At 50.7% G+C, this 21,456-nt stretch overlaps 2 protein-coding genes and 1 pseudogene across 4 annotated transcripts in view; 2 read left to right on the top strand and 1 right to left on the bottom strand.

Annotated features, from left to right (window-relative positions):
• The window catches only part of LOC110391089 (zinc finger protein 345-like), a 51,069-nt gene that overhangs the window by 24,360 nt on the left and 5,253 nt on the right, over positions 1-21,456 (top strand). Inside the window, exons 5-6 of one of the 3 annotated variants that reach the window (XM_021382809.1) lie at positions 1-2,799; positions 6,214-7,699. The exons of 1 other annotated variant lie outside the window; for it this stretch is intronic. In XM_021382809.1, coding sequence (XP_021238484.1) covers positions 1-675 — 675 coding nt within the window. In that variant the 3' untranslated portion in view covers positions 676-2,799; positions 6,214-7,699. Of the gene's footprint in view, positions 2,800-6,213; positions 7,700-21,456 lie in introns of those variants that run through there. One more of the 3 variants, XM_021382808.1, reaches the window with a different exon arrangement.
• Positions 1,814-2,757, bottom strand: LOC110391093 (annotated as a pseudogene).
• LOC110391091 (zinc finger protein 664-like) overlaps positions 21,303-21,456 on the top strand; it is a 38,736-nt gene continuing 38,582 nt past the window's right edge. Inside the window, exon 1 of the mRNA XM_021382812.1 lies at positions 21,303-21,433. Within this exon, the coding sequence (XP_021238487.1) occupies positions 21,422-21,433 (12 nt within the window). The 5' untranslated portion in view covers positions 21,303-21,421. The remainder of the gene's footprint in view (positions 21,434-21,456) is intronic.

Genomic DNA, 21,456 nt, shown 5'->3' with positions numbered 1-21,456 from the left:
GGAGAGAGACCGTACAAGTGCCCTGAATGTGGGAAGGGCTTCAAAAGCAGAACTGACCTCACTGTCCACCAGCGCATCCACACAGGAGAGAGACCCTACAAGTGCCCTGAGTGTGCGAAGAGTTTCAAAAGCAGTAGTGAACTCACTGTCCACCAGCGCGTCCACACAGGAGAGAGACCCTACAAGTGTCTTGAGTGTGGGAAGAGCTTCAAAAGCAGAGCTGAACTCACTGTCCACCAGCGCGTCCACGCAGGAGAGAAACCCTACAGATGCCCTGATTGTGGAAAGGGCTTCAAACGCTGTACTGAACTCATCCGCCACCAGCGCATCCACAAAGGAGAGAGACCGTACAAGTGCCCTGAGTGCGCGAAGAGCTTCAAATGCAGTACTGAACTCATCCGCCACCAGCGCGTCCACACAGGAGAGAGACCCTACAAGTGCCCTGAGTGTGGGAAGGGCTTCAGCAGACGTTCCCACCTCATCCGCCACCAGGGCATCCACACAGGAGAGAGACCCTACAAGTGCCCTGATTGTGGGAAGGGCTTCAAAAGGAGTCCCCATCTCATCATCCACCAGCGCATCCACACAGGAGAGAGGCCCTACAAGTGCGTTGAGTGTGGGAAGGGCTTTAAAAGCAGTACTGAACTCATTGTCCACCAGCGCATCCACAATTGATAGAGACCCTTCTAGTGCCCTCTTTGCGGGAAGGGTTTTAGAAGCAATTCTTCCCTCTACTCCCACAAGCACATCCACGCCGGAGGCACATTGTAGCAGTTCCCTGAGTTTGTGTGAAGGTTCACAAGCACTTGCATCCTCGTTTCCTAGTAAGTAAGCCTTGTGTCACTTAACATCTTTCTGAGCAGAAGAGAAAGAAAAGAGAGAGGTGAGGCAGCGGGAGACAGAGAGGGAGATGGACAGAGACAGAGATCACTGGTCCACGTTCCAGCTTTGGTCCAGCCAAGAGAGGTGCGGGGCTCTTGGGTTGCGAGCATCCTTGTCCCGAGGTTTCAAAAGTCTCAAAAAAGAACCCCAAGGATCTCTCTGGCATCCTTCTATGGCTGCTAGATGTACCTGTGTGCCATCCAGGGCTGTGAACAAGTGAGTCTGCAACAAGCAAGATCATCAAAAACAAGTTTGCAGTCAAAACTGACAGCAAAATGGGAATGTTTTGGACAGAGCAAGGCCGTCTCCATTTTCACAGGACTCCCTCCTCCCCCAAGTCTCCAGCCTTCAGTCTGTTGACGTGGGAACACTTGAATCTTCCAAGGCTTTGAGACAATACCAGGAATATATCAAGTAAAGTGTTTTTCCTTGATCTGCTCCGTAACACGGGACCTGAGGGCTGACACAATGGCAAGGAGAAAGGAGAACGGCGTGGTGGTATAAGGAGAGCAGCACTGAAAAGACCATGTCCTGCTGCTGCCCATGGCCATGGCTCCAGGGAAGCAGCAGCCTGACTCAAAGGCAGCAGAGAGGGAGCGCCCATGGGGCGGTGAGGGGCAGCCCCACAGACACCAGGGCTGCTGCTCCGTGTGGCAGTTGGGCTCCTGGTTCCAGCACCAAGGAACCAAGGGCTCCTCTCCGTCATCCAGAGGAGATGGGAGCTGAGATCAATGATTTTCTGATCATTTCTCTATCTAGGCAAAGAGCCTGGCTACTTTTGTACATGAGGATTGCCAGCCAGAAGAACGTAGAAAATAAAGAAGAAATGTGATGAATAGTGTTACTTAATTGGAACTAAAACCATCATAGGATTGAGAGATTGGGAGCGAGGGGGGAAGAGATGAAAGAAAGGCAGTCCAAGCTTTTCCTGAATTTTTGATCGTCCCATGAAGAGCATTTTACTGATGCTGAAGGAACGTGTCTTGACAGAGTTTCCTGAGGGCATCCCTGAGCTGCTGGTTTCTCATGCTGTAGATGAGGGGGTTGATTACTGGAGGTATCACTGTGTATAACACCGCCACCACCAGGTCCAGGGATGGGGAGGAGATAGAGGGCGTCTTCAGGTAGGCAAACACGGCAGTGCTGACAAAGAGGGAGACCATGGCCAGGTGAGATAGCCGTCCCTGCTCAGAGGGCATCCTCAGCACGGCCCTGAAGATCTGCACATCAGACAGCACCATGAATAGTAAACAAGCAAAAAAGATTAAGACACCTAATATGACAAGTCCAACTTCCCTGAGGTAAGAACCAGAGCAAGAGAGCTTGAGGATTTGGGCGATTTCACAGAAGAACTGGTTCATGGCATTACCTTGGCAGAGTGGTATTGAAAAAGTGCTGGCAGTGTGCAGCAGAGCATGGAGAACCGCAGAGCCCCAGGCAGCTGCTGCCATGGTGGCACAAGCTCTGCTGTCCACCAGGGTCCTGTAGTGCAGGGGCTTGCAGATGGCAATGTAGCGGTCATACGACATAATGGTGAGGAAGAGAATACTCTGCTGAGAACAAAAACATAAAGAAAAAGACCTGTGCAGCACATCCAGAGTAGGAGATGGTGGTGGTGTCGCAGAGGGCATTAGCCATGGCTTTGGGGAGAGTGGTGGAGATGCAGCCCAGGTCGAGGAGGGCGAGGTTGAGGAAGACGAAGTCCATGGGCGTGTGCAGGCAGTGGTCACAGGCTACGGCTGTGCTGATGAGGCCGTTGCCCAGGAGGGCAGCCAGGTAGATGGCCAGGAAGAGGCAGAAGAGCAGGAGCTGCAGCTGCCGCGTGTCTGCGAATGCCAGGAGGAGGAAGTCGCTGATGGAGCTGCTGTTGGGCATCTGCTGCCTTTGGCCACAAGAACGTGTCCAAGGAGAACAGAAGTGAGTGACAAGTCTTTCTCTTTGGAAAGTATTAATTCAGCTGCATGATGTGATCTACATTTCAGGAGGTTCAGCTTGCCATGAGAGCCTCTTCCCTTTCTCTCTGAAGGAAGCAGCCTTGTCCCTGTGGGTTCATGGGAACGTGGTGGTGGTGTGCACTGGGAAAAATATATATATGTATATGTATATTCTTACTTCCCATTCATTCCCTGTTCATATCTCTGTGGTCGGCACATGTCCCTCCTGGGAGCTCTTTTCCAGTCTTTTCCCTGTCTGCACTTACAGACAGCAGCCCAAAATCTCTGCATTTCTATTTGGTTTCCAGAACCCACCCTGTTTGCACGGCACTATCTAAGTGCATGTTCATTCTTTCAAGTGAAAAAGGGAACCTAAGAAATGTCCCATGGGTTGACAGCAAGAAAAAATGTGTTTATAGAAAGTAGAGTGGCTGAATGCAATTTAGGATTCCCTCTTGATGTGATCAGACTTGATAAATCCTTTTCTATTTCTCCCTCTACATCTTTACCATCTCCTATAAACAGGAAAGAGAAAGCATAGCAGAAAATCCCTCCTTTGTCCTTCCTTGTGGATAGTCCCCTCTGGTGCAGGGACTTCTCTCTGCAGCACCCTGGACAGCTCCCCAGGCAGGCTGAGTGCTGAGCCTGGCAGCAGGCAGAGTCCCTGTCCTGGCACACAGCCCCTGGGCCACAGCAGGGACCCTGCTCTGCACCACAGCCCTGGGCACCCGGCTGCACCCCCGGCTGCACAGCCTGCAGCCGTCCTGGGACACGCAGCCCTCAGGGCTGTGCTCTGATGCTGCAGCAGGGCAGCCCTCATCTGGAGCAGGACTTTTTCCATGATTAATAAACACAGAGTGTATGCAGCCAGATCTGCAATGGGATGTCCCAGCTTCAGTGATTCCTCCAGGAAAAGTGGCTGCACTGCCTGCAGCCAAAGACGTACCTTGTCAAGGGCTGTGAGTAATGCTCCTCCAGTGAGCTCACAGCCTGCTCACACTGTACACTTCCTGTAATCGCTCTCTCCTTTCTCTTCTATCCTCCTGTCACCCACCGTTCATGCCCCTTGCCCTGTTGTGCTGTGCAGGAGAGCTGCTCCTGGGCAGAGCTGTCTCTCTACAGCGCTGCCTGCTTGTATGAGCTCCCTGTGTCCCAGGAGCCCGGCCCAGCTCAGCAGCAGAGGATGCCATTTTTTCCTCCCCACTCATCTCCCCTCAGAATTCCCTGGCTCTCCATGACCAACAGCTCCTGAAAGACAACAGCATCATGATTATTCTTTGAAATCTGCTGAATTAACTGCCAAATGTCCAGTGGGCAGTGACTAATTCCAGAAATATGGTTAGTCCTACCAGAGAGTGTGTGCTGTCACAAGAAGGACACACAGAGATGGACAGGGAGGGGCTGGCTTCCCCAGTGCAGGGCAGTGATGCCCCTGGGGCAGTGCAGGCATCTCATCCCCAGATGCAAAACCTGTGGCTGAAATGGGATTCAGCTCTCCATGGACCCACAGGGACAGGGTTAAATGCCTTCCACAACTGGACTGTAGCACAAGGGGCATACAGAAGCTGTACCATGGATGGGCGAGGAGACAAGTAAGGGCAACTGCCCTCTGTGTGAGTGCATCCAGCTCTTCCTGGGGATAGCACAGGAGCCAGGTAAGAGCTAATGGAAATGGTGAACAGAGGAGACCAGCAGTGTCTGTTCCTGGCTTCCTGATCAGGAAGAACAAGGGGAAGGCGCCCTCTACAGACGGGTGGGAGCCTGATGTTCTCAGGCCCATGTCTCCTGTGGGGACCTTTTTCACTCAAGTATCTGCTGCAGGGACAGCACAGCAGGACATACGGCATCCAGCAGATGCCTGGAGAGCACAGATGACAGCTTCTTGAGCAAGGCATGGAGGAACCCAAGAGGAGAGGTGCTCTGCTGGATCTCATCCTCTCCAGCAAGGAGGGGCCTGTGGGGTGGAGGTGAAAGACAGCGTGGGCTGCAGTGGCCATGGGATGATGGAGCTGAGGAGTCTGAAGGGAGGGCAAGAGAGAAGAACACACCTTTTTTCTTAAGAAGAGCGCACCTTGGCTTCTTCAAGTGTCTGTGGGGTGCAGGACAGAAAGGAAGCAGACAGGAAGTGGAACCAAGATGTCCCCTAGCAGCAATACAGAGAATTTGTCCTAGTGCACCTGCTGAGATGATTTTAGGAAGGTTAGAGCTCACCCACAATTGAATCTTCCCAGGCATATTTAAGACAATACGGGCTTGTTGAAATATGTAGGTGACAGAAGGAAGGCAAGGGAGAATGTGGACCCAAAGTAGAATGGGGCAGGGTACCTGGCATGAAGGGCATGAAGCCTCCTGTGCTGCATGTGGCCATTGAAAACAAGAGCTGAGAAAAACAAAAAGCGCTCAGGTCTTCAGTGTGAGTCAGGCAGTGCAAAGACTGAGAGATGTCATGGACAATTCTGGGCAGGGACAATCTGGGGGTCACCAGGCTCTGTGCAGGACACCAACAGATCTTCTTTTCCTTTAGAAGCTCTAAGTCTGAAAGATGTTAATTAATGTCAATAAAATTGAAACCAAGGATTGAAGACAAAGACGGAAATGAATGCAAATTTGTTAACACACTACTCAACTTCTTAAATTCTCACCAGTACTGCTTCTTTTGAATTTGTAAGTAATCGTCTTCTAGGGGATTTTGTGTCTTTTTGTTTTTTTCAAAAAGGAGAATGTTTTCCATTACTGTGCTAGGATGACATGAATGCCTTCAGGTACAGGGACACACACAGTGGTGCCAAAGCCAGTGCCCTGTGACTAATGCCCAGCATCCACCGCTGCTCTACACTGCTGCACATTTCATTTCCCTCATCCTCCAGGTGTCACCAACCCTCCTAAATAAATGACCATGGTTAAGGGCATGTTCCCAGCAGGCCATCTGGACACATGCTCTTCGCACTGCCCTCCAGGTTTCCCCCATCCCTTGCTCTTTGTTCACTCTGATACCTCCCAACTCTCTGGCTGCTTTATGAGCTTCAGGGAGGTTGGATCTTGCTCCCTCTCTCCACAGTCTCATGAGCTCTTTTGTCACCTCCTGAACTGTGTTTGTATCTATCCCTTCCTATCTCTGCCTAACTCATTTCTTGTGCAACTCTTCCCTGTGAAAGACAAGCCTCATGAGATGCAGCTTGGACATGGCATGCAGTTGTTCGCTGTGTTTTACTGTTCATTCAATTGTATCAATTCAGTTCAAGTTGAGGAGGGCATTTGTCCATGCTGTGACAGAGCGAAGCTCTTAGGGGCCATCCAGGATCAATATCTGTTGCCAAGTGCTGCTTTAACTTCTTGTTTAAACCAAACCATAAATAACTAGACTTCTTAAATGCTCATTGGTCATTTCCTCTTTTAGCTTTCCCCAGATAACTCTCCAGTGTGCTGTTCAAGTTGTGAACACTTGAAGAAGATGACAGGAAGGCACAAAGGCACATGAGGGCTCTGTAGATTGAAATGGGCCCCAGGGGGCATTTGCTGCTGAGTCCATCTACCTCCATTCCTGTGAGAATACGGCACGAAGTGCTCAAGAAGATGAAGTCAGAAGTAAGAGGGAAGTTTCTTGGAGTACTAATGGGCCCCACTGAGGGCCATTACCAACACAGCTTCCCCAGGGACTTCTCCGAGCAGATGATTGGAAGCCCTGATTACAGGTAGACAAAGGCACTGTGATGGCGACACTCATGCTGAGAAAACCCTCCTTTGTCTTATGAAGTGGAAAGGCCAAGCCCTGATCCCCAGACCCTTGGAAGGGAGATCCTGTCCCTCATGCTGGCTTAGGGCTCTTCCTGGGGCAGTGGGATGGAGGTTTGTATGATGTCAAATGAAAGACATGTACCGATGCATCATCACTGCACCACTGCCCACTGAGACAGAGCAGTGAATCTGCTGTCACTGTGCTCCTTCCCAGTGCGACAGCACAGGACCTCTGACATCACAGTGCTCCAACCCACTGGGACGGCAGAGTGACCCTGACATCACTGTAATACTGACCAGTGCAACAACTCTGTAATTCTGACATCACTGCTCTCCACTCCACCGAGACACCACCGGGACTCTGGTGTCACTGAGCTCCTATCCACTGCGACAGCACAGGGACTCCAACATCACTGTGCTCATACCCACTGTCAGAGAATCCGAGAATATCCCGTGTTGGAAAGGACCCACGAGGATCACTGAGTCCAACTTCAGTCTCCACACGACCACCCACAAAGCAGACCAAATGACTGAGAGCATGGCCTGAATACTTCTTGATCTCTAGCAATCTTGGTGCTGGAACCACTTCCCTGGGGGCCTCTTCCAGTGCCCCCCTTTGGGCACTCTCCATACTTTGATGTCCTTTATGTTCTGCAGTGCCCAGGAGTGCACCCAGTGCTGCAGGTGAGGCTGCAGCAGTGCAGAGCAGAGCGGGACAATCCCTTCCCTCACGCGGCTGGCAATGCCATGCTCGATGCAGCCCAGGGCACGGTTGGCCTTCCTGGCTGCCTGGGCACACAGCTGACTCACGTTCCATTGGCTGCTGACCAGGACCCCCAATCCCTTTCAGTGGGACTGCTCTCCAGTGTCCCATCCCCCTGTCAGTGTGTATGTCCAGGGTTGCCCCTACCTGAGTGCAGAATCAGGCACTTGTTCTTGTTATGCTTCATGCAGTTGGTGCTTTCCCAGTTCTCTAACTTGTCCACATCTCTCTGCAAGGCCTCTCCACCCTTGATGGAGTCAACAGCTCCACCCTATTTGGTATTGTCAGCAAACTTGCTCGGAACATCTTCTTGACCTGCATGCAAGCCATGGATGAAATCATTAAAGACAAGTGGCTCTAAAATGGAGCTCTGGAGCCCCTAAAATGAGGAACCCTGCTAGTGACCGTCCACCAGCCTGATGGAATCCCATTTACAATAACCCATTGGGCCCAACCCATTGCCAAATGCTCACACTACACGGTATGTTTCTGTGTAGCTGTATGCAGGACATTTTGTCCAGAAGGCTGATGTAAGAAACAGGATCCAAAGCTCTACTGACATCAGAAAGGCACTGAAGTGAGACTGACAGGTCCGTAATCGTTGGGGTCTTCTTTTTTGCTTTCCTTTAAAGCTGGAGCATTTGCCAGCTTCCAGTCAACTGGGAACTGGCATGACCCTACACTTCTTCTGATGCCATTCAGATGAGAGCCCAGAGCAAACAAAGGTGTCACTGGGGAAAGAATGTAGATGTGACCTATCTTTGTGAGGCCTTGAACTTCACAGTATGCCACAGGTGGAGCAGAGAGGAAGATCGGGCTCTTCTCTTGTGAGCTCATCCATTTGGTCGGCTGAATAACACCACATGGTCCATGGGGACAGGTGCAAAAGGCACACGGGGTGCCCTAAACACAGGGCTGTGGTGGCATTTAGGATGACCAAGAACACCTCCCTTCTGGCCCTCAGCTGATATTCGAGAATGAGGTGTCTATCTCAGAGATTTTCCACCCAAGCGTCCAAGCAGTAGCACATAGGTAGGATCACCCCAGACACCTTCATCATCACCGACTGTGTGTGTGAGCAGCTGAGTCACCACTGAATAAAGACCAAGGATTCAGATGAGGGACTCACACGCAGACACCTCATTGTGCACATCTCATCTCCACGATGAGGACTCCCAACTCCCATGGTTCTGTGAGGAACTGAATCCCATTTCAGCCCCAGAGTTTCCTTCAGCGGATGAGATGCCTAACCCTGGGGTTAAGATGGGATGGCCTGACAGTAACAGGACAAAGGGGAATGGCTTTAGATTAAAAAGGGGTGATTTAGGTTATCTGTCAGGAAGAAATGTTTTACTTGGAGGCAGTGGAAAAGCTGCCCAGAGAGGTTGTGGATGCCCCATCCCTGGAGGCATTCAAGGCCAGGTTGGATGGGATCCTGGGCAGCCTGATTTGGTGGTAGGGAACCCTGCCCATGGCTGGGGGGTTGGGACTAAGTGATCTCTGAAGTCCCCTCCAACCTAAGCTATTCTATGATTCTGTAATGTTATGCCCACACTGCCTCAGCAGAATCACTGCCCAGAACAGGGAAGCCAACCCCTCCCTGTCCTTGACTGTGTCTCCTTTTTCATATGGGCCATGAGCAGAGGTTTCCAGATTTGACAGAGGTTTCCAGATTTGCTCTTCTCGTGGGCAAGCCTGTTCTGATTGGACCAGCCGTGCTCCTGGAATCCACTGGGCATGTAGTGATTAACTGAGCTGTCTTCCAAGTACATTCTGCTGTGATGACTCCGCTGCCTTGCAGGAGCTGTCTGCCCTGGAGCCCCATGGATATCTCCAGGGAGAGCCGTGGGGAAGAGAAAAGCCCATCCTTTGCTGGTGAGCTGGGCCAGGCTCCTGGGACACTGAGAGCTTATACAAACAGGCAGCGCTGCAGAGAGACAGCTCTGCTCAGGGGCAGCTCCTGTGCACCACGCCGCAGGGCTTGGGGACATGGTCTGCATGTGAGTGAGAGACGTGAGAAGGGAGAGAGTGATGACAGGCTGTGTGGCATGTAAGCCGGCTGTGAGCTCACTGGAGGAGCATTGCTCACAGCCCTTGACTCGATAAGTCTCTCTCTGCAGTCAGTGCAGCTGCTTCACCTGGAAGAATAACTGAAGCTGAGACATTCCTGAACAGACTTGGCTGTAGACGCTCATAGTTTGTCTTTTTTTAAATCATGGGAAAAGATCTGCTCCAGATGAGAGATCACCTGCTGCAGCATCAGAGCACAGCCCTGAGGGCTGCGTTTCCCAGGATGGCTGCAGGCTGTGCAGCCGGGGGTGCAGCCGGGTGCCCAGGGCTGTGGTGCAGAGCAGGGTCCCTGCTGTGGCCCAGGGGCTGTGTGCCGGGGCAGGGACTCTGCCACCTTCCAGGCTCAGCACTCAGCCTGCCCGGGGAGCTGCCCAGGGCGCTGTGGGGAGACATGTTGGAGGAAGGAGCCCCCTGCCAGGGCAGGGGCCTGGGTAATAATAAGACTTCCTGGAATGCCTCTGGCAACAGCAGTGCAGGTAGGAATGTTAAGCTCTAGTTCTGCCTCTGATTCCATTCTAGGGGAATTTTCTTGGGGTCATGACGCCCACATCTCCTCTGCATTTCTCAAGCTGTGTGCAGTGCAGTTGCTTCAGATTGAGGAATGATCTCCCTCTCCAGGAGACATCAGCTCGAGGCTACCACTGTGGGGGTGCCCTGGAAAGCTGCCACAAGCCCCAAGATGGGCACAGCTCCTTTGGGCTCTTCCTCCAGTCTCAGAGCCTTTGCTCCAGCCCCGTGAATTCGAAGCCTCCCCATGTCCCTTTTGTCCTTCTCCCCAGAGCTGGGCTGAGACAGAGAGCAGTTGGACACTGGCCCTCTGCACAGCCCGGGCTCTTCTCCAGAGCAACGTGTGGGTGCAGCCATCCTGCAGCGGAGCAACGGGCTGCACGGGGCAGTTAGGTATAAGCCTGATGGACACAGCAGCCCTCCAGATCGTTCTCCATGTTGTAGTGGGGCAGTGTGCCTCTGAGCAATGACTCATGTTTATACTGAAAACAAAAGAAAATCTGAAGGTTTTCTATCATTTCCCAAATGCAGTGAGGGAATCTCAATCAGCAAAAGATGCTCAAGTGGATCCTTTTGCAGTATATTGTCTTCTGGAGAGCAGGGTCTGAAGGTACCTTGCATCTCTGGAAGAATGCATACTGCCAAGATTTTTCCCTCCATGACACACAGAGTAACAAATAAGAGTGGTGTATACTGTAAATCAAATTGAATACAGACTCTACACTATCACAGCAAGTCTCTATACAGAAGATATGGTCAATCCTGCCTTCATGAGCTTCTTTCTCTCCCTTCTCAAGACTGGGAGCATGAAGTCTCTGATTCTGATATTATGGACACATCTCTGAAGAAGGGCAGTGTAGGATGAGAGGAATCCCTCCTTCGTTCATCACAAAGGCAGATGGCCAGTCTGCCAGTTTCACCTCTCAGTCTGACAAGCAGGGAACATCCCTACAGAGATGCTGGACACAATGGGACTCATTCAGTGAGGGATCCAACTTCAGAAAATGTCCCCCCATCAAGTAGAGGAGAGACTGCTGGAAACCTCCATGTGTGCACAGGTTTAGAGCAGAACTGACTGATTCTTCTGAAGGCTTTCCTAACACACCTATGTCTTATTCCCCTAGACAGGTCACCATTCCCAAATGCAGCAGATGCCCAACAGCAGCTCCATCAGCAACTTCCTCCTGACGGTCGCAGGCACGCGGCAGCTGCAGCTCCTGCTCTTCTGCCTCTTCCTGGCCATCTACCTGGCTGCCCTCCTGGGCAACGGCCTCATCAGCACAGCCGTAGCCTGCGACCACCACCTGCACACCCCCATGTACCTCTTCCTCCTCAACCTCACCCTCCTGGACCTGGGCTGCATCTCCACCACTCTCCCCAAAGCCATGGCCAATGCCCTCTGCGACACCACCACCATCTCCTACTCAGGATGTGCCGCACAGGTCTTTCTCTTCTTCCTCACAGCAGAGTATTTCCTTCTCACAGTCATGTCCTATGACCGCTACATTGCCATCTGCAAGCCCCTGCACTACGGGACCCTGGTGGGCAGCAGAGCTTGTGCCACCATGGCAGCAGCTGCCTGGGGCACTGGGGTTCTCTATGCTCTGCTGCACACTGCCAGTACATTTTCACTGCGACTCTGCCACGGCAATGCTGTGGACCAGGTCTTTTGTGAAATCGCCCAGATCCTCAAGCTCTCCTGCTCTGAATCAGACTACCTCAGGGAAACTGGTATTATTTATCTTAGTCTTTCTTTAATCTTTGGGTGTTTCGTTTTCATGGTGCTGTCCGATGTGCAGATCTTCAGGGCTGTGCTGAGGATGCCCTCTGAGCAGGGACGGCACAAAGCCTTTTCCACGTGCCTCCCTCACCTGGCCGTGGTCTCCCTCTTTGTCAGCACTGCCATGTTTGCCTACCTGAAGCCCCCCTCTGTCTCTTCTCCATCCCTTAATCTGGTGGCATCATTTCTATACTCAGTGGTGCCCCCAGCACTGAATCCTCTCATGAGGATTCAGGAGCTGAAGGATGCAGTGAGCAATACGTACTTCTTCAACATCCATAAGATGCATGTCAGCCTAACAGGAGTCCCAAGGTCATTCAGAAATTGTTAGGACAATCTCTTGTCATCATTTGTCTTCATTATTATTTTCAAAGACAATAGTGCTTTTAAAAACTCTATTCTTGGTCTGCTACATTTTTGTAGTGTTTTGACTCACTCATCTCATGTACCTCTAGATCAAGGCTGTCTGTTGATCAGTACAATAAAGAAGCCAGCAGAAATTCCTTTGTCTCTGCTCCCATGTTTTCCCATCTCTGAAACTGCAGGAGCAACTTGCATGTGCAGGAGGAATTCAGGGGCCAAGAGGCCAGTTGCGACACGGAGCAGCAGCCTTGTTGTCCACGGGGGCTGCCCCTCACTGCCCAGTGCCCCGTCCTCTCATCTGTGTTTGAAACGGGGCTGCTGCTGCCCAGCTCCAATGGCCACGGACAGCAGCAGGACGTGGTCTTTGCAGTGCTGCTCTCTTTTCGCTTCCATCCTCCCCTTCTTCTCTATGCCCTTGGGGACATGGGCAGACCAGGAAGGTGGCTCTGGACATTTGTCAGCCCCAGCCTCTCACATCAGCCATTTCCAGCACTGACTGCATGTTTATGGCAGAGCTTTTTCCTGAAGCCATCTCCGTGCTCCTGGTGGTGGAGTAGGGCTGTCCGCAGACCCCTGTGTGGGACACGGCTGGGGCAGCCCTGGGGCTGCCAAGCAGGAATGCTGGGGAGCGTGGGGCACTGAGGGCTGCCACGGGCACTTGTGCTGGGGAACTCTTCCCCACCCCAAACACAGCTGTCCTGTGCAGTGCAGGCACAGCGGGGGCAAGTGTGGGGCTGGGACAGCACAGTGATGGGCTGCAGATGGGAAACCCACCACCATGGCAATCAGGAGGTGGAAGGAGGTGGTCTTGGTGTAGAAGGAGCCGGGCAGGAGGGAGCAGTGTGCCCTGGCCGAGCAGCCAGGGAAGGCTGAGGGCACATCACTGCAGCCTGTGAGTGCCCGTCAGGAGATCGTGGAGAACACGGAGCCAGGCTCCGCACTGCCTTGCACAGTGGGAGGATGAAAGACAAAGGGTGATGGGTGAACCTGGAGACATTTAGCCTGGAGATAAGACGAGATTTTTCACTCAATTCAGGGCTCATCCTGAGCAAGGTGGCTGCTGTCTTGTCCCTGCTGGGATGAGTGGCTTGGGGATGTGCTTCCTGTGCCAAGCTGCCTCCTGCTGGACAAGCAGCCTCCTGAGACAAACGAGTCGCAACCGTCAGCATCACGACTTGTGCCTCCCGTGCTCTGCTTGCTAAGAACCATAGAATCACCAAGGTTGGAAACCTTTCCTGTTATCTCCATCACTCTCGCCCCATGGACTGTCAGAGCTTGGGTGGGATGCGTTGCTTTAAGGCCTTGTGGTGTTTGTGCATAATGCTTGAGAGAAAGTGTGATGAAATCAGATGCCATCGGGGTCCCTACTACACGGACCTTATCTCCCTCTGCAGTGTGTAGGGAGCTGCATAGGGCAGGACCATTGCGATTCATAGATTCTCAAGTGTTGACCAACCAGGTGGCTTCTTCCAAATGCTTCTCCCAGCACTTCAGTGTTCTGCCACCCATTACTTTCAACATAGTTTTTAACAGCCCTTTGTATCGTTCGATATTACCAGAAGCCGGTGCATGATAGAGGATGTGATCAATCCACTCAGCGCCATGATCTTTGGCCCAAATATCCACTGGGGAGTTTTGGAAATGAGTCCCATTATCGGACTCAATTCTTTCTGGAGTGCCATGTCACCACGGGACTTGTTTCTCCAGTCCTAATACAGTGTTTTGGGCAGTAGCATGGGGTACTGGAAATCTTTCCAGCCACCCAGTGGTTGCCTCCACCATGGTGAGCACGTAACGCTTACCATCGCGGCTTCGTGGCAAGGTGATAGAATCTACCTGCCACGCCTGCCCATCCTTAAACTCTTGTCATCACCATGACAAACCAAGACAAACAGAAATAACTAACTTGTACACAGGGGTAATTTAGGCAGTTATTGTTCATTATTGGAAAAGAAGAGGGGAGGACTTGAGACAACAAAACTGAAACACAAACATAGCAAATCGTTTTCATTTCACTAAATAGATGAAGAATAAGAGGGATAAGAAATCCTAACAAAGCATGATCAAATTTCTGTGTTGGAAATCATTTGAAAATATAAAATATTAGTTCAATGTGTTGTGGGTTAGGTGCAGTTCCAATTAAGTGAAGGGGACACTGAATTCAATAGCTGTTCCATGGTGTGCAGAGAAACTTGCATGTGATACGTAGCCATTAAAACACAAAGTTTGTTGTCATTGGGTTCTAAGCAAGGAAAGAAGTGATTTTTGTCTCCACCCACAAGCTGTTCAATTTTATTTCTCCACTGCCTTGTTGAGAAGGGGCAGTGGCAGAGCAGCAGGTATTGGGAAACATTGCATGCCTGGTAGCGCGTAGCTGACTTTTCTCAAAGATTTACGGTATGACCTTAGATAAGAAGTAAGCTGTGTATGTGTGGAATTTACTGCTTGTAGTGCTTTAATTAACAGCAGGTGTGGTGCTCAAAAATAGCCTGGGAAATGATATTGTTTTGAGACACTTCGTTTTGAGACACTTTTGATATTTGTGGGGCACCTATCTTGTTCTGATATTTGTGGGGCACCTATCTTGTAAACAAGTATGCTATATAAGGAAGGGCTGCTGCCCTAATAAATGAAGCTGTTTGAACTTACCCTGAGTTGCTGCTTCCCACGCGGGCGGGCGGGGGTTTGTCTTTTCCCTTTGCCGACTGTGGGGGTAACGCTGTGTCCAAGTGTTTTCCTACAAGCAGGGGGGCACCTGGGAGCCAGGCAAGGTGAGCACAGCGCAGCTGGGCGCTCAGTTCCCGGGTCATTTTGGGGTCCCAGCCTTGCAGCACGGTGTCTCTGTGGGCATTCCTCTCTGCAGGACAGCCCAGCCCAGCCCCACCACCCCACAGGCAGCCCCTGGCAGCTCTGTGCAGGCACTGCATGGGGCAGCACACGTGCAGGGGTACGGAGATGTGCCCCCAGCTCAGCCCCTGGCACCGCACATCCTCCTTTGCACAGCACCTACATCGTCCCCTTTATTTCATCTTCTGCTTCATCATGGTGCCCCCTCGCTGACCTTTTAGCTCTTTTTCCCTAATTTGGCAAATTTCCATTGCTTGGTTTGCCATAATGAGCAACTTTCGATCTTGGTGCACTACAACTGCAAACAATTTATACAAAACCCAAGAAAAAGTCCTTGCACCTGGTGGAGGCGGTCATAGGACATAATGATGAGAATGCCATACTCTGTTGAAAACAAAAGCAAAAAGAAAAAGACCTGTGCAGCACATCCTGAGTAGGAGATGGTGGTGGTGTCCCCGAGGGCATTGCCCATGGCTTTGGGGAGAGTGGTGGAGATGCAGCCCAGGTCCAGGAGGGCGAGGTTGAGGAAGACGAAGTGCATGGGGGTGTGCAGGCAGTGGTGGCAGGCTACGGCTGTGCTGATGAGGCCATTGCCCAGGAGGGCAGCCAGGTAGATGGCCAGGAAGAGGCAGAAGAGCAGGAGCTGCAGCTGCCGCATGTCTGTGAGCGCCAGGAGGAGGAAGTCGCTGATGGAGCTGCTGTTGGGCATCTGCTGCCTTTGGCCACAAGAACCTGTCCAAGGAAAACAAAAGTCAATAACAAGTCTTTTGTTGAGAAGCAGGTTGCTCGGCAGCACGTAGCTACTGATTTACTAATGATTTATGATGTAATGATGTAATCCCTAGATACGTGGAATGTGGTGTTTCCAGTGTGTTCTAGTATATTCCAACATATCCGTAGTATTCTGTATCCATAGTGCTGTAGTTAACAACGTATCCCATATATGGAAATAACTCGGGCAACGATAGTGTTAGCATGCCTGTTGCATAGAGCCTGTATCCCTGGACCCTGTATCCCTGGAAGCATGAATACTATATAAGATGGTGTGTTGCTACAATAAAGTTGGATGCATCTCATATTGAGTTGATCTTGCGTTCCCCACGCGAGTACCGGTAGTGCAACCCTTTTGGGGAAACTTGGGGTGTTCCCCAACATTTGGCACCCAAACAGGGACCAACGAGGCCAGGGGTTACTGGACAGGGACCCTACCCAGGGAGCGTGAAGGGCGGACCGCATTTTCCTCCATTGCATTGTTGGCAGCGGAGAAGCCTTTTTGGCTTGCCAGGGGTAGTGGATCCGGGGTCTACCGTGCCTTCTTTTGCAGATGCTGGCCAGCGCAGCTCCATCTATCTTCACCGGTGAATTGATTACGTTGCGTTACGTCGCAGGGATGGAGCGGGAGATAGCCCAATTACTGTTATTGTGCTTTTCAGAAAAGCAGGGGGTCGATGCGGGGACGTTAAAATTAGTTCCTGACCCATTAGATTTTATTATGCTTTTTAGAAAAGCGGGGACGATGAAGTTAATCCCTAATTTATTAGATTATGGTCGCTCATCGGGTGCGTTTTTGCATGCCGGGACATTGTTTAATGTTGAGGAGTGGCGAAAGTTGGGCGATACGCTATGGGATCATGTGATTGATGATCGTAAAGAGGCAGAGAAGTAAATGAAACAGTGGTGAGAAATTATTAATTGTATTAAGCGCCACAAAGTGGAACAGGATGTTGCGGATCAAGCAGCTAAGCAGCTGGGCTTAGCAACACCTGTGGCGCAGAGGGGTACTCAGGATCGGCCGTACCCTTCCTTAGGCATACCTATTTCGGTGAAAAATATGGATAGTATTGTCCCCTCTGCTCCTGTTACTGCTGCTGCAGAGGACCCTGAGTCCGAACCCGATTTGTTTCCCCCAGGAGAGGGTAATGAAGATTTACTCCCTCCTTCGCCTCCTCCCCCGCCTTCTCCCAATGAGGTGTGTTTGTCCGGGGGCGCAACCTCTGCCATATCGGTTGGTCGCCCAAAATGGGCTAACATAGCTCAGCAGGCGGTGGGATACGGAGTTGCAGTGCATCATGGATAAACAGGTAGCACACTGGTTACTTACTTGCTTTTTACAAAAGCGAATGGACTTTTTATTCTCTCTAAGAGAGGTGAAGCAGTCCGATCAAAGGACTTGGAGCAGTTGCTGAGCTGGGCTAAGGCTCAGGGCTGTGTGAAAGACGTGGAGCTGGTATTCTCCACAGTGAAGTGGATCAGTTTTGCATGGGAACTATGGGGAGCTCTTTAACGAAGGAGCAACAAGTAAATCTCAAAGAATTACAGAGAGTTTTAAACGCCCCTGAGTTTTTGAATTCTGGGTTTTCTTTTGATGGGGCAGTTTGGGACAAAGTTTGCATAAGACTCTGGAACGCTGAAATTACAGCTGCGAAGCTTTTGCCTGTTTGACGCTGAATCTCGGCAGCGTTCGAACAAGTTCGACAGGGAAGGACAAATCGTTCCAACCATTTGCCGGTGCCCCTCGATGAGGAAAGCAGCTTCTGCCGGACCCGATCTGGGACTTCAACCCTTCCCCCAGCCGGGGAGAAGAAAGAGTGCAGCCCTCGGAGAGCACTGCCGCCACTGCTGCGAGGTGCCCGCAGCACCCGCAGCCGTAGTTCACTCTGGATTTTCCCTGCTTCGCTACCGCCCTCCGTAAACCCCCCCATGCCGTTTGCCGTTCCGCTTCTGCTGCCCACAATTTTGTTAACGACAAGGATGGACTGCAACTAGAGGACCTTTTTGACCCTAGTCCAATAGATCCGGAGAACGAACTGGAAATTTTTCCCACCTGACGACAATCTGAAGGGGATGGGAAGGAAAAATGTTGTTTTTTCTACAGCGTACTACAGTGCTATAAAACAGTGTGGGAGGGGTCGACGTCGTCTATAAATTTTATGCCCTCTAAAAAGATTTGGACTGGATTCCTGTGCATTCATTTGTTTTTCCAACTGCTATGGCTGACTATACTGGACAAATATCCACTCTCCCCCCCAAAAAAAAATATCAGTTAACTAACTCTTTGTATGTTACAGGTGTCATTCAGCAGATTGAGGAATCTTTTCTTAAGGAAGTTAACAACCCTGCTTTGTTTTCACAGTTCAAGCGAGTTTTGTATTATGTATATCACTGAGGTATTCTTAAAAGAAAAAGGGGGGAAATACGGGAGTCGGGGATATACTTGTGTATCTACAGGGACTGGCCTTACGTGGGTTCCAACGCAATACATTCGGCTTCATCTCAAGGCAGAAAATAACTGGGATTGTGTGTTTCTTGCTTATTAGTATTGTTTCATAATTTGCCGTTTACCACCTCATTATCAGTAATCCTTGGTTATGATGTTATTAGCCTATCATTTAGCATTTTCTTAATTTGTGAAGGCAAAACCTGGAAAGGAATCCCAGGTAAAGGGATGACCCTGTACCATAGAATGATTAACTGTTTTTCATCCCAATAGTTAGGATTTTAGAAATATGACCACGCATCACTCGAGACAAAGGTGCACGCTATCTTACTTTGATTCCACATGTGATTCTGATATAGGATTCTGGAGTATTGCCCAACAGATTTCAGTTCACTGGTCCCTTTAACTGGCACCTATATCTGGGGCCCAAACGCCCCTCACTATAGAATGATCTTGGGATAGAACAAAGTTCTCTGATAGTTTTAAGGGAACTGATAGTTGAGTCTATAGTTGTAAATATTTTGTTTCGTAGAGAGAGCTGACCTTAGTAGCTTGTTTTGCTCTGCGAACAGTTTTCCACTTGTGCTCTGTATATCGCACTGGCCATGCGGATGCAGTGTACAAAATGGAAAAACCCTGCAGACCCTGAGAAGAATAAAAGCAGGGTAGAGTTTGTGGTGGGTGAGAGAGGAAAAGTGCACTTTGAAGCAGGGGACGCCCTGCTGGCACTGCCTGTCACATCCACCGCTGGCGTGTTTCTTCTCTCTCCTTTCTGGTGGTTTGTCACCTTTCAAGGGTCAGTAAGTAATAATAGATTAGCTTAGGGAGTTTCTGATTCCTGCTGTGTATGTTGATTGGAACTCATTCTTTTTAATGGGTTTAACAGTATTTCTTGTCATTATGCTGTTTGCCCTGTATCTTTTCTTATGTTTAGTGTGTTGTCAATCGAGGCTCTGATTGAATTATGATGGTTATATTATTAATATGATTAGTGATATTATTTTATAGAATGGTCAAAGATTTCTAAGAAACTTAGAAATGCCTCCCACAAAGAGCTTCGGTCTCTTCAAATCCTTGACAGCACCTGTTCCAACGAAGTACAGCTATGGAGTGTGACTGTTAGAATTTTCGCCTCATTCCTAGCCCCAGGAGTTGCTGCCGCCCAAGCCTTGAAGCAGATTGAACGTCTTGCTTGTTGGACTGTTAAACAAAGCAATCATACTTCAGAGATCCTTGAGGAAATGTTAGAAGATATGAACAGCCTTCGCTATGCAATGCTGCAAAATCGAGCCGTGATAGACTTTCTTTTACCTGCTCAAGGGCATGGCTGTAAAGAATTTGATGGAATGTGTTGTTTTAATCTTTCTGATCATAGCGAATCGATTCAAAAGCAAATTCATTGGTTGCTTAATCACACTTGATCCATTACTAAGGATCATAATCCTATTGATGATTGGCTGTGATCTGTGTTTCCAGGTCTTACTCCTTGGGTATATGATATTATTAAGGAAGGTGTCAAATGGATCTTAATCATTATCCTACTTGTGATAGTTGCTAGAATATTGTATAGTTGTCTGCTACGTGCCACCGCGCCAAAAAGCTGCACTTGTTGTGACTGACAACAAGGATCAGGACATTATCCATGATTGGCTACAAGATCAAGGGGGACACAACCCGAAGGATTGTTTTGCCCTGCAACCTTAAAAGAAAAAGGGGGGAATTGTTGCAGAGCGATGTGCTCGGGAGCACGTAGCCACCGTAGCTAATGATTCACTAATGACTTACGATGTAATCTTAAATGAAAGAAATAGATTGATAAGTACAGGTGCAGGTGCAGTGGTGTGTATAGTACGCTGCAGCTTAGCAAGATGTTCTGTATACGAAAATTGCTTGGGAAACACCATTGTTCTCTGATGCGCTTGGTTGCATGAAACCTGGATCCTGTAAACAAGCATGCAATATAAGGGCTTGTTGCTACAATAAAGTTGAAGCTGTGTGCACTCACATTGAGTGGTCGTGCTTCCCCACGCAAGGAGGGCAACCCTCTGGGAAAACTTGGGGCGTTTCCCAACAAAGGGGGAATTGAGTTAGCACAAGACCAGCACAAGGAACCATCCGAAGCCAGAGTGACTTGGCAAAGCAGCAGTGGGGTGAAAAGGGCAGAGTTAGGATGACCTTGAGCCTTCATCCAACAACCACCAGGAGGGGAGGAAGACCTCGAGCCTTCATCCAACCACCACCAGGAGGAGCTACAACATATGTGCTGGGGGGAGGGATGGTATGCAAAAGAATTCCTGGGAAATGATGAATATGTAGATGGCTCCCCAGAAACATGCTGAATATATAGATGGATCCCAGGAAACCTGCTGAATATGTATAAGCTTGGCTTTGAAATATCTCACATTTCTGCCCGTGGTGATGCGAGTTTGGTAGGGCGGTGACCCCCCTGGCATCCGGTGTGGACACATCACCGTAATAAACATACCTGCTTTAGAACCTCATCTCGGGTTATGGAGTTGGATTCCACAAATCAGGGGTCCCCTATGGGGTTGGGGAGCCCCTATGGGGTTTTGGGGTCCCCTCTGGGGCTGAGGGATACCTATGGGGTTTTGGGTTCCCCTATGGGGCTTTGGGGTCCCTTATGGGACTGAGGGATCCCTATGGGGTTTTGGGGTCCCCTATGGGGCTGGGGGGCCCCTATGGGGTTTTGGGGTCTCCTATGGGGTTTTGTGGTCCCTTATGGGCTTTCGGGGTCTTCTATGGGGTTTTGTGTTCCCTTATGGGGCTGAGGGGCCCCTATGGGGTTTTGTGGTCCCCTATGGGGCTAGGGTCCCCTATGGGGTTTTGGGGACTCGTATGGGGTTTTGTGGTCCCCTATGGGGCTGGGGTCCCCTCTGGGGTTTTGGGGTCCCCTATGGGGCTGGGGACTCCTATGGGGTTTTGGGGTCCCCTATGAGGTTTTGGGGTCCCCTATGGGGCTGAGGGGCCCTTATGGGGTTTTGGCGACTCCTATGGGGTTTTGTGGTCCCCTATGGGGCTGGGGGTCCCCTATGGGTTTTTTGGCGGTCCCTATATGGGGCTCAGCGTTCTCCCTATAGGCGCTGCTTTCCGGCTCCTCATTAGCATAATCCCGCCCCCCGCCATCACGTGCCCCTCGGCCCACGCTCCGCCCTCCTCATTTGCATCCCGCCCGCCGAGCCCACGCCCCGTCACGTGACGCGCCGCCCCTCTCCGCACGCCCCCGCTCGCCATTGGCTCCGCCCCACGTCACGTGGCTCCACGCTTCCGCTTCCGGCTGCAGCTGAGCCACGAGCGGGAGGGAGATGGGGCGGCCGGTGCGGCGGGGTGCGGGGGGGTA

The sequence above is a fragment of the Numida meleagris genome, unplaced genomic scaffold (genome assembly GCF_002078875.1).
Source record: "Numida meleagris isolate 19003 breed g44 Domestic line unplaced genomic scaffold, NumMel1.0 unplaced_Scaffold295, whole genome shotgun sequence".
NCBI classification, from domain to species: Eukaryota; Metazoa; Chordata; class Aves; order Galliformes; family Numididae; genus Numida; species Numida meleagris.
This window is presented reverse-complemented; position numbering and strand designations above follow the sequence as displayed.